This window comes from Elephas maximus, chromosome 21, assembly GCF_024166365.1.
Source record: "Elephas maximus indicus isolate mEleMax1 chromosome 21, mEleMax1 primary haplotype, whole genome shotgun sequence".
Classification (NCBI taxonomy): Eukaryota; Metazoa; Chordata; class Mammalia; order Proboscidea; family Elephantidae; genus Elephas; species Elephas maximus.
In genome coordinates, this window is record NC_064839.1 from 34,663,291 (window position 1) to 34,676,654 (window position 13,364).

General features: G+C 43.7%; 1 protein-coding gene across 1 annotated transcript; it reads right to left on the reverse strand.

The window, feature by feature from the left end:
- Positions 1 to 718: 718 nt before the first annotated feature.
- Positions 719 to 9,475, reverse strand: SLC7A6OS (solute carrier family 7 member 6 opposite strand). Its single transcript, XM_049864568.1, has 5 exons — positions 9,264 to 9,475; positions 8,863 to 9,141; positions 2,873 to 3,079; positions 1,805 to 1,925; positions 719 to 846 (listed from the first exon to the last, which is right to left on the reverse strand). Exons 1-5 carry the CDS (start codon positions 9,456 to 9,458, stop codon positions 719 to 721), a joined length of 930 nt encoding a protein of 309 aa, XP_049720525.1. The 5' UTR covers positions 9,459 to 9,475.
- Between the last annotated feature and the right edge of the window lie 3,889 nt (positions 9,476 to 13,364).

Consider the following 13,364-nt stretch of genomic DNA (forward strand, 5'->3'; position numbering starts at 1 on the left):
GAAAACACCTAAGATAGGTTGAGAAGGCTTTAAGGGTTTAAAAGGAGTTACTTCCTCTCAAGGTCAAAGTTAGTCTTTACTAAAGACATAGTATCACATTTATGCAGACACTGTTCCTTGGTACCACTGCCCAAGGTAGACAGCAATCTTCACAGCCATTATTAGAGCCAAGAAACAGAAAGGTAGACAGTTGTTAACTAAAACCTCCCACAGTTCAGGCAGATTCTACTTTCTATTCTTATGGCCATTACTATTCAGTCTGTGCTGCTACAAGGGTCCTACTATAGCTTTTTCAGACTCCCTCGATGAAAAGGAACAGACTTTATTGGAGATAGGCAGCCTGGCAATACAGGAAAGCTGAACTTTACTGCTGATGAAACAGTCAGGAGCCCCTCCTCCCTTACTGGCTTCAGAGTAGGAGAACGGGAAAACGTCTACTCACCAGGCAAAATGCCTGGATCGTGAAGCTAAAGGAAGGTTCGTTTTTACTGCATTTTTTAGACTGTAGGGTTACTTCTGATTGAGGCAAAGGGCCCCGACTGTTAGTAGAAAAAACTCACTCCCTTAGCATAGTCTTTACTATGAAGGGATGGTGCTGTTGGATATACTTTTCCCTTACACATGTTAACTAGAAACCCTGAGGATGTCACCAGGGCAGCTCACCCTGCAGTCACAGAGCCCAAAATGCCTGTGGTAGAGCCTTACAGCTATCAGAGGCTCATCCGTCTGAATCCAGGGAGCTGTCATAGCCGAACTCCTTCTGCACATCCAAAGGGTATTTGCTCCACATCTGGGGTCTGCTGCTGCCTCTTTCTTCTTCACTGAGGCCGTCATCTTCATCAGAGCCTAGAACAAGATACCAGGAGTGGGCTCTCACTGTATTATTTTCTAGGCTATCATGAAAGCCCCTTCCCTTCTCAAAAAGGTCTGGTTTTTGTTTCCCAGTAGAAAATCCTCGCTCAATAAAGAAAATTTAGTAAATAGATTAAAAAAAAAAAAAACCCCATCTAAAGTCCCTTAACTTTGGAGTATTTTGTCACTCTCCCCACTCCAGTATGGGATTTTTCTGTTATAATATTTGTAGTCACATTGTAAATATAATTTTGTACGTTGCCCCCTTTCCTATCAACGTGTCATAGACACTTCCCCAATAAAACAGTCCTTTTTTTTTTTGATTAACTATTCCTCTGTCATCAGATACCAAGAAATTCTTTCTGTTGGCCCTTACAGTCATCAAAACAACTATGTCGCCCAAGTATCCTTACTCTTTCCCTAGGTACCACGTCTTTCTCCAAATAGTCATAAATGCAGCAACTACTTGAGGTTAGATAGCTGACCTGTAAAGATCCTGGGCCCACTCCTATACCTGGTTCATTGTGTACCTGTGATCACAGATTGACCAGCTGAACCTTTTTCTTCAAGTGTATTTAATACTTTCTTGGCTGAAGTAAGGAAAGGGAAACTGAGCTAGATGTTACACTTAATCCCAACTATTAAGCTGGTACAATATTCTTATTCTCTGGATGAAGAAACTGAGGCTCTGTGAGGTGAGGTAATTTCTCCAAGACCCATAGCTAGGCAGTGACAGAACTAAAAATGTAAATCCAGGCCTGAATGACATTAGGTCCTCAGCATTCTCCTTGCAAACACTGGTTCTTGGGTTTCCTAAAGCCACAGCGGCTTGTGGCCCAGCCGTTGGTGCTACATGGCAGAGAAGGAAAGCCAGACAAGATGTGTCTATCAGCTGTGCTCACACCTCAGCCTGGGCTCCCACCACTCCTTCCCCATCTGGGGTGCGCCCTACCTCTGGAATCTTCGTCTTCATCACTGCTCTCCTCCTCTGGGTACTCGTTTCGCCAGTTATTCTCACTGTTCTCATCATCTTCATCTTCATAAACATCCTCAGGTTGTTGGTCTTCATTTACCTGCACATCTCAACACAAACATAGGCCTAAGTCAAAACATCTAAGGTTATGCTCTTTGGGGGAAGCTATTAGCAGACCAGCTTGCGGAGATGTCATTTACGGGTGCTATGTAAAAAAGGGGCAGACTAGGAGTTAATTTGATTCTGTTGCACAAAAGGCTAGAGTCGTTGCAGGCTATTGGGGGAGGTAGTAGCTCTACCCCACTCAGAATTCAGCTCTAAGCACCATATTCCTGGCAGGAGAGGCTGAACTCCACTAGTACGGAACACATCAGGGTGGGCAGGAGCAATGGCTCTGAGCAGGTAATAGTAGCCATCTTCAATCTCCTGAAGCGCAGCCAGGTGGAAGAGGGAATTACAGATTATGGGTGATGCCAAGGTCAGAACCCAAGCCCAAAGGTAAGGGTGCGGGAAGGCAGGAGGGGCCCTGCTGTGGTCCCAGATGGGTGCCTGACTGCAGCTAAGTGATGGATAAGGGACTTCTCTCACAAGTAAGACAGTTAACTTTTGTCATCAATCATTTTAGAATTTGTTTTAAAAAAATTTCACGATGGCAGTTTTCTTCATCCAAGGTCCCCGTTTCAGATACAATTAAAAAAAAAAATGTTCTTATTCATGTTAAGAATTTTTGGTTTTGGTTTTGTTTTTTTATTGTAAGTCCCCACACATTTTTTTCCTCCTGAAATTGGGTAGATATAAACAATAAACATGATGTTGCATCTTTGTAAAGGAATCATTAGGAGCAAAAATTAGCACGTAGGTTGTCTCTCACAATTCCTTGCACTAATTCCAGGTTTCTAAAAGGCATTTAGAATAAATTTTTCCTTTTAAGCAAGGACCTGAAGAACTAAGGACACTCAATCAGAGTGGAGCCCAGGGAGACAGAGGCACCCTGACTGAAGAATCAGCTTAAGCTGCCTCATGCCTCCTCCTCATGGGCCCCCTTACCAGCTCCCATTCTTGGCTATAGGGCTGCACAGAGAGGATGTTTTCAATCCACCCTGGAGTGGGCATCTCCAAGTAGTAAATGTCATACACATAGTCGCCATCTTTCTCTTCCTCTCGATGCCCAACTCCTGGTCCCTCCTCAGAGATGGTCAACCGCTCACGGATCAACTCTGTAGAATTGCAGAGGATCACATCTGGGTCAGACATCTGTAAAAAAAGAAAAACAGCAAATGATATGTGCATGACCCCAAAAATCGAATGTTCCAAGGGCTGGAAACCTAAGAGCAGTGTGAAGGAAGGCTCCCTAAAGTTCTTTAAGTTGGATTCAAAATTCTTATCCCCATGGTCTACCAGTCTCTTCTTCGTTAGCTATAAAATTAAAAACAAGAAGCTCTGTAAAATTAATGTGTGGTCCTATTTTTGAGGTAGAAACTTACAGCCTCCTGATCTTTTGTGCTTGGCTGACACAAGAGAGCATATGGGAGGACTAGCCTGAGAAGGGGAGGCCAGTAGAGCTTGGCCCCAGGCTCTGAGTCAGACCTGCTTCAAAAGGCCTTCTTTGAGCTCCTTTGGTATGATGCTGTCTCCTTAGGGACTCCTAAGCCCACAGCAGTGCCTCTATGGCTGATCCCCAAATGGGTCTGTATTTCTATCACCTGTCACTTGGTTTTTCCTACGATGACACCTTGCATTTACTCACAAACAGGGAGAAGACTCACCTAAAAATCTAATTTCTGCTGGAAAAAACGGTTTGAGATGAATTGCCCCAGACTAGAACTGGCCCAGGTACTGACAGGTTGTATTATCCAGGGCCTTGGTGGCACAGGTCAGTTTGGAAACTAGGGGGACATGTTGCAGATCAGACAGCTAGACATGTTCATTACAGGAGGATGCCCAGCTTGAACCAGACATCACAGAGAGATGTGGGGGGTGTCCATAGCCAAAGCAGATAAGGGGAGACCAAGGCTCTCCATCGCTTACAGGCTAAAGGGAATTCTTTCTGGCTACGTAGTCACAAATTAGAGAGATTTTTTGTGCAGGCTCTTGACCAGCCTCAAAACTGTTTACGAGAAAAGTTCTGGCTCCATCTCACAAGCTCCCAGCCCTCAGTCCTGCAAATTGTGCAGTCGTTAAAATATTCACAAAGACTAGCAATACAGAAAAATGCCAGAGATAGAATCACATACTCAGAAGGAAATGAACCAATTTTATTCCAGCTACCTTTGGGTAGGAGTAAAATGGGTGATTTTTTTTCCCTCTTTATTTTACTTTCTACTTCACTGTATTCTTTTCAGATTTCCTATAACAAACACATAGTACTTCCATAAAAGGAAAATTATTTTTAAGTCTATGTCCATGTGTATGTTTTTCCATATTTTCAATTATTCTATATTCAGCATTTTGCACTGTGAAGCATATATAAGTATTTTCCCATATTGTAAGTGTTCGTGGTTATCAATTTAATGGTCAAGGTTAATTATATAAGTTAATTTCTTAGCTGCCTTTACCTCTGTATACAACGTTGCAATGAATGTGTCCTTTCTTGCATGAGGGTACTGTTGTATCTACCTCATAGGGTTTTTGTGAGGATTAAACAAGTTAAAAGAATATACTTAGCAGGACACTTGACAGCAATAAGTACTTAGTAAACAGTTGCTTTTGTTAATACTATTTGCTTCTGTTCAATTATTTCCTAGGATAACTCTTGCGGGTGGGATTACTGGATAAGAGAAACTGAACTTTTTAATTTTGTATATTTCCTATTAAACGGTACTCTATTTGCTTAAAACTTAAACCATGTCAATTTAAGGATAAATCCACTATAATGTGGCATAGAAATGTTAGTTTAATTTTAAATTTCTTTAGATTTTTGGATGCCTTTAGATTCCAACCAACAAAAAGAACATTGATATATTTTTAAAGTAGAATAGAATCACATACTCAGAAGGAAATGAACCAGTTTCACTCTAAGCTATTTTTAGAGTTGCTGATATGTAAATCCATGCTGTTTTCCAAAATACGTGCCTCAATTTGAGTGCTACAGCTGTGTAGACCATTTTAATCACAGCCTTGCCAGCAGTGTTATCAACTGCTTTTCCTGCTTGTCTAGTAGGCATAAAACAATAATCACTCTGCACAAACATTTGTGTTTATATTGCTACATTGGAAAAATCTTTTCATATCCTTAAACAGTTTATCTACTAGTTTTTCTAATAAAACTAAATGATCTATTTAATCAATTTTATTCCACTGAACACTGGTTTACTTTAAAAAATTTGTGACTTATTACTACTACAAGAAACTAAAAAGGACCTACTTAAGTGGAAAAACATACCTTGCTCATGGATAGGAAGACTTAACATAGTAAAAATGTCTATTCTACCAAAAGCCATCTATACGTACAATGCACTTCCGATCCAAATTCCAATGTCATTTTTTAATGTGATGGAGAAACAAATCACCAACTTCCTATGGAAGGGAAAGAAGCCTCGGATAAGTAAAGCATTACTGAAAAAGAAGAAGAAAGTGGGAGGCCTCACTCTACCTGATTTCAGAACCTATTATACAGCCACAGTAGTCAAAACAGCCTGGTACTGGTACAACAACAGGCACATAAACCAATGGAACAGAATTGAGAACCCAGATATAAATCCATCCATATATGAGCAGCTGATTCTTGACAAAGGCCCAGTGTCAGTTAATTGGGGAAAAGATAGTCTTTTTAACAAATGGTGCTGGCATAACTGGATATCCATTTGCAAAAAAATCAAACAGGACCCATACCTCACACCATGCACAAAAACTAACTCCAAGTGGATCAAAGACCTAAACATAAAGACTACAACGATAACGATCATGGAAGAAAAAATAGGGACAACGTTAGGAGCCCTAATACAAGGTATAAACAGAATACAAAACATTACCAACAATGACGAAGAGAAACCAGATAACTGGGAGCTCCTAAAAATCAAACACCTATGCTCATCTAAAGACTTCACCAAAAGAGTAAAAAGACCACCTACACACTGGGAAAGAATCTTCAGCTATGACATCTCCGACCAGCGCCTGATCTCTAAAATCTACATGATTCTGTCAAAACTCAACCACAAAAAGGCAAACAACCCAATCAAGAAGTGGGCAAAGGATATGAACACGCACTTCTCTAAAGAAGATATTCAGGCAGCTAACAGATAGATGAGAAAATGCTCTCGATCATTAGCCATTAGAGAATGCAAATTAAAACCACGATGAGATTCCATCTCACTCCAACAAGGCTGGCATTAATCCAAAAAACACAAAATAATAAATGTTGGAGAGGCTGCGGAGAGACTGGAACTCTTATACACTGCTGGTGGGAATGTAAAATGGTACAACCACTTTGGAAATCTATCTGGCGTTTTCTTAAACAGTTAGAAATAGAACTACCATACAACCCAGAAATCCCACTCCTCGGAATATACCCTAGAGAAATAAGAGCCTTCACAGAAACAGATATATGCACACCCATGTTTATTGCAGCTCTGTTTACAATAGCAAAAAGCTGGAAGCAACCAAGGTGTCCATCAACGGATGAATGGTTAAATAAATTGTGGTATATTCACACAGTGGAATACTACGCATCGATTAAGAACAGTGAGGAATCTGTGAAACATTTCATAACATGGAGGAACCTGGAAGGCATTATGCTGAGCAAAATTAGAGGCAAAAGGACAAATATTGTATAAGACCACTATTATAAGATCTTGAGAAATAGTATAAACTGAGAAGAACACATACTTCTGTGGTTACGAGCGGGGGAGGGAAGGAGGTTGGGAGGTTTTTTACTGATTAGTTAGTAGATAAGAACTACTTTAGGTGAAGGGAAGGACAATACTCAATACATGGAAGGTCAGCTGAACTGGACTGGACTAAAAGCAAAGAAGTTTCCGGGATAAAATGAATGCTTCAAAGGTCAGCGAAGCAAGGGCAGGGGTTTGGGGACTACGGTTTAAGGGGACTTCTAAGCCAATTGGCAAAATAATTCTATTATGAAAACATTCTGCATCCCACTTTGAAATGTGGCGTCTGGGGTCTTAAATGCTAACAAGTGGCCATCTAAGATGCATCAATTGGTCTCAACCCACCTGGATCAAAGGAGAATGAAGAACACCAAGGTCACATGATAACTATGAGCCCAAGAGACAGAAGGGGCCACATGAACCAGAGACTTACATCATCCTTAGACCAGAAGAACTAGTTGGTGCCTGGCCACAACCGATGACTGCCCTGACAGGGAGCACAACAGAGAACCCCTGAGGGAGCAGGAAATCAGTGGGATGCAGACCCCAAATTCTCACAAAAAGACCATACTTAATGTTCTGACTGAGACTAGAGGAATCCCGGTGGTCATGGTCCCCAAACCTTCTGTTGGCCTAGGACAGGAACCATTCCCGAAGACAACTCATCAGACATGGAAGGGACTGGACAGTGGGTAGGAGAGAGATGCTGATGAAGAGTGAGCTACTTGTATCAGGTGGACACTTGAGACTGTGTTTGCATCTCCTGTCTGGAGGGGGGATGGGAGGGTAGAGAGGGTTGGAAGCTGGCAAAATTGTCACAAAAGGAGAGACTGGAAGGGCTGACTCATTAGGGGGAGAGCAAGTGGGAGTATGCAGTAAGGTGTTTATAAACTTATATGTGACAAAAAAAAAAATTTGTGACTTATGAATCAGTCTGGAATTAGTTTTGGTGAAAGATGTGGCTGTGGATGTTATGCCCAAATTGCTATCCAGGTATACTAGCACCATGATTGATATTTTATGTTTAATCTGATTTATTTTGAATTAAATTTTCATTTTTTAAACTTCAAAAAGTATTAAAAGAAGTTTTTTTTTTTTTTTTTAATATTAACAGGGAGCATACCTAGGATTGAGAATTTTCCATTTCTGTGGTCTTACTGGGTGTCTTAAGTAGACTCTGCGTTTTGGAAGTGAGGTATAAAACAAAGTTAGCACATTTCCAATGTAATATAGTGGAAAGAGCACTGGATTAAATGTGACAAGACTTGCATTCTAGATCTAAATTTGCCTCAAACTTGATATGCTACCCAGGACCAGACCCAAACCAAACCCATTGCCATGAAGTCGATTCTGACTCATAGCAACCCTATAGGTCAGGGTAGAACTGTCCCACAGGGTTTCCAAGGAGCACCTGGTGGATTTGAACTGCTGACCTTTTGGTTAGCAGCCATAGCTCTTAACCACCGAGCCCCCAGAGTTTCCTGTTACCCAGGAAATAGTCCCTTAACCTCCCTTTGATCAGTTTTCCCATCTGATCTATCACCCTTTGCTCAAAACTCTCCAGTGATTCCCCATCTCAGTCGGGGTGAAAGACAATATCCTTACAAGTACCTACAAGGTCTAACTGGAATCCTCCCCACAAATCCCTTACTAGTATCCTACAGCTCACTGGGTCCCAGACACACTGACCTTCTTGTGAACACCAGGCAAACTCGGCTTCAAAGTCTTGCACTTGCAGGTCCCCTGCCTGGCATGCCTGTCCCCTAAACACTCACAATGCCCTGCTACTCACCTCATTCAAGCCTTTACTCAAATGTCACTTTCTCAGTGAGACCTTCCCTGGCCATACTATTGGAAATAGCATCATCACCTTTTTCCTCCTTTGTTTTATTCCCCCACATCCCTTATCACCATCTGAAACTGAATTTACTTGTTTACTTTTTCTGTCCTCTACCTGAATGTTAGATCCTCAGGAAAGGGAACTGTACCCATTTTGTTCACTGCTGTATCCACAGAACCTAACAACGATGCCCGGCACATAGTGGGCACTCAGTAAATACCGTGTTGGATGAATAATCAAATGTATGACAACACCATCACGCCAGATGGATCCTCGCTCCCTAAGGTGAAGCCGTGTGCTTCTCTTGAGCCCAGATTCCTAACACCATCCCTCCAGAGAAGCCGAGCACCCGCTTCCAGGCGTGTACTCACTTGGCAGGAACCTGCGGCAGTGGCCTCTGGGTCTCCCTCCTCGCGGACTAGGTCGAAGAGCTGGAAGCCCGCGTTGCTGGCGGCTTCTGGGTTCTCTGGCGGGTCCTCGGACTCCGAGCAGCCCAGGGGACTCCCCGAGGATCGGTGGCTGGAGACCACCCGGTAGCGGCCTTCTTGCCGAATCTCCCGGGCCGAAGCGCGGAGGTCGCTGCGGATGCGCTGCTGGCTGCCTCTAGACGGGCACAGGGCGGCCCGCACAAGCGGCTGGACTGGCTCCTCCTGGGGGACGGCAGGGGAGGGAAATAGCATAAGCAGGGGTTCGCCAAGGGGTGAAAGATCCGATCTCATCTCGCCTGCTCTCCAAGATCCTTTCCCCACCAGCTATATCCCCTGCCTAATACCTGGGAGCGCACGGTGGCCACCAGCTGAAAGACATTATTCTCTGCTGCTCTCGGGAGACCCTCAGGGGACGTCCTCTGAGGCGCTGACTCGACCGTGCCGCCCCGAAGCCGCTTACAGGCGAGGACGAGCGCCTCGGCGGGCTCCGCACTGCGCTTCCGCTTCACCCGGAGCACAGCTGTCCTGCTGACCTCCATAGCGGCTGCCGCAGAGCACTACGGGAGCGCGCGGGGTGAGATGGGAGAGTTTTCAGGGCATGCTCCCGGGCCCCTCCCCCGTCCCGCGCAGCAGACGCAGGGAGGCCCCGCCTCCGCACGCCGGCCACGGCAAGATGGCGGTGGTGGCTGAGAGGAACAGAGCGGGTGAGGTGCTGGGCAGGTTGGGAAGGTGGGGTCTCGGGAGCCTGTGGCTTCCGGTCCGCAAACCCCAGGGCTTCGGCAGAGGGACCTGGTGTGGCGTCCTTGGACGCCGGGATACGCATCTCATCGGGACTTTCTAGGACGTTCCCAGTGTCCGCGTGGGGAGGTTTGGAGGGCACTGGCCGTCGGGAGAGCGGGTTATCTGGCCGGCCCTGGCTGTGCTGCCCAGCCGCATCATTGCGGCCCACCGGGCCGGTAGCAGAGCAGATTCTCGGGGACCTGATCAAATACTCGTACTCCTGCCTGTCACCTCTCCTCTGCGGCAGAGACCCGGACCGCAATCGTATGGAGTACCAGCCATTGAACCCCTAACTGGGCCACGGTTCTGTGATTCATGGACCTGCTGATGGGCTCGCCTTCCCCAGTCATTGTGTTCAGAGTTGTAGTTGGAAGCCAGTCTATTCACCACACACTAGCCAGCGCGGTCCTGTGAAAGTGAAAGGAGACCTGCTTCTCAAAACCGTTGGGTGACTCCTACAACGCTTAAAATCAAACATCTTTCCGAAACCAACAAGACTCTGCGTGATTTGCAGAAGCTCACATCTAATCTGTCATTTCTTCTGCTTGAAGTGCTTTAGTCACACAGGCTTTTGGCAGTTTCTGTTTATGCACCTAGTTCTTTATACCTTAGGGCCTTTTCCTGGAAAAGGTGGGATTATGAAATACAAGCATCACTCTTCCTCGGCTTTTAACCTGGCTTATCTTGTTTTTCTATCTTGTAGTCTCAACTTAAATGGCACGTTCCTCAGAGAATCCTCCCATAAGCTTCTCTTCTCTTTTATAGCACCCTGTGTATTTCTTTTCTTGCACTCACATAGACTGTAATTGTTTATATTTACTTTCTCTGCCTCATTAGAGTCTAAACTCTTAGAGGGCAGGACCTCATTTGTCATGTTTATGATGGTTGCTCTGGACCTACCACCAAAAAACAAAAACCCTGTTGTGGTCCAGTGGATTCTGACTCATAGTGACCCATTGGACAGAGTATAACTGCCCCATAGGGTTTCCAAGGAGCACCTGGTGGATTCGAACTGCCAGCCTTTTGGTTAGCAGCCATAGCTCTTAATCACTATGCCACCAGGGTTTCCATACCTAACTCAGTGCCTGGCATATAATTGGTACTTAGTAAATTTTGAATGAATGAACCAAACATCTGCTCAGAAACCCAACTAGCAATGCAGACAGGGCTTGGCATAGTGGTTTCCATGCCTTCCTTGTAAATGACTGTGTGAGTGCATAGTTCTTGGAGAATGAAGGCGCAGACCAGAGAATACCTTCTGAACCTGGATTGTAGGCTCCTTCTGGGAGAGGACAAGTCATAATAATAGATGAGAGGATTTATCCACAGAAGGTGTATGATGCTTACCCAGAAGAGGTTCTTTGAATCATGAGGTTGTTAATAACATGGGACCTGGTTCTGTCCTCAAGTGTTTATTTAGATTTACACGAAACCAGTGACTTCTCTACAGTTCTGAAAAGGCAGACACTGTAGTCCTAGTTATCACCCCTCATTAACATAATAAAAGTTAACATAATAGACGAGAATTCCATCGATTAAAGTTCGTTACTACACTTAACTCTGAAATGACTTCAGAATCCTCGTGGTTCCACATGGACCACAGGATAAGGGTTTCAAGACTCTATAACGTGGACCCCTCAGACGTATTTGACTCCTTGTCCAGTTTCATTTTAGCCAAACTGGTTTATTCACTGTGCCTGACTGTCTAAGCCTTTCTAATATGGTGAACCCCCTCCCTGTGCCCCCAAATCCTGCCCATCTTTTTAAGCCTTCCCTGACCAGTGAGATATGCTCACTTCATTCTCTACTACAGCTTTTATTGGTCAAAGTTTTGTAATGCACATAACAGATTCTGGTAAAGTCTAGACACTCTGTCATTTTTTAATTCATACTAGTATATGGGATACACAGTGCTGATTACAGGAGTGCTTTTCATTGGTTGTAGATTGCAGCCCATTGGTGAATTATCAAATCAATTTAGTGGGTCACGACCAGCAATTAAAAACAAAAAAATGAAACAGAAAAATATCAGCATCGCCCATAAACCTCTGCCGTCGAGTCGATTCCAACTCATAGCAACCCTATAGGACAGGGTAGAACTGCCTGATAGAGTTTCCAAGGAGCACCTGGCAGATTCGAACTGCCGACCTCTTGGTTAGCATTGCCTGTAGGAAGACTAAATATTGTTTTGCAAAACTTTGTGTGTGTATTGAGTCTCAGTGTGAAGTATGTTTCTTACTGGGGTTGTCAGAAAGTTTGAGAGCCACTGGATTAGAGGATAAACATGCTAGGATTTTAACAGTGGGATTTTATTGAAGTACAAAACATGCTGGAATTTTAAAAGTAGAATTTTACCAAGGGACAAATTGACTACTTTGAACCAGTCCAGTGACTGCCCAGGTTCTTTGAGAAAAGATTGTTTCCTATTCTTTTGTATAAGAATTAACTGTTTACTTTGTATTTGTGATTAGATAACTTCAAAAGAAAGTCAACAATTCTGGCCAGTTAAATGCCCTAGGAATGTCTAGAGACCTGTGGAGTAGGCATTCTTTGTATGGTTTCCTGAAAATGTGCAGTGGTTAACAAGCAATGAAGCAGGGTGTGGAGCACCTGCTGTTTTCTGACTGGAGGTTGGGAGGGCCCTGGGAGAGCACATACCTGCTGAGATGTGCCCTTAAACCTTGAGCTGTTTGCGTTCTAGAAATGCATCCCTTTGGGGAAACAGGCTATACAAGACAGGAGTCTGGTGACATTTATTTGAAGCAAACGATTTTTTCGGTGAAAGGGTCTTTTAAAATTGTTTTTTAATTAAATATTGAGTAGGTAAAAGTAATCACAAACATACATGAAGCGTAAAGAATGACAATATCATGAACACTTGTATACCCACAATTTAAGAAAAAGAACATCACTGTTATTTTTGAAAGGAGCCTTAGCAGCGCAACGGTTAAGCACTTGGCTGCTAGCCTTGAACCTACCCAGAGGCTCCGTGGCCAAAAGGACTGACGATCTGTTGTGGTAAAGATTACAGCCTACAAGACCCTGTGGAGCTGTTGTACTCTGTCACATGGGGTCACTGTAGTTGGAATTGGCTCAACAGCACCTAACAACAACATTTTTGAAGTCCCCTGTGTGGCACTCTTGGTCCTATCCCCTGCCCTTCCCTCTTAGACGTAACCATTGTCCTCATTTTTCCCTTGCTGTGCTTCTTAATGTGATCTCTGAGGAATATATTGTTCTGTTTTGCAGAATTTAAATTTTATATAAATGGAACCATTTTATAATTCTGTGATTTGCTTTTTTATGCTCTACAGTATATTGTGGGGATTAGCCATGTTTGTATGTAGCCGTGATTTATTCATTTAGATTAAGGTTTTCCTGAATTAGTCTATTATTGTATTTTTCCCTAAACAAAGTATGTAGTAAACTTTGGCAGTATTGGTGGCCCTCCTTTATCACCACCTTACATCTTTTTTGTTCTCCTTTCCTCCTGGTCCTTCCCTTCCTTTACCTTCCCTCTTCACCTGCCTTTACCTGAGGGCTGCGCCCAGACTTACCTTGAGGCTCATTTGACCCTTTTGGAATCATGGAGAACTGCCGAAGCTCCCAGACAGCTTTATACCTTTGTGCATTGTAGTTTTTTTTTTTTAATTTATTGTGCTTTA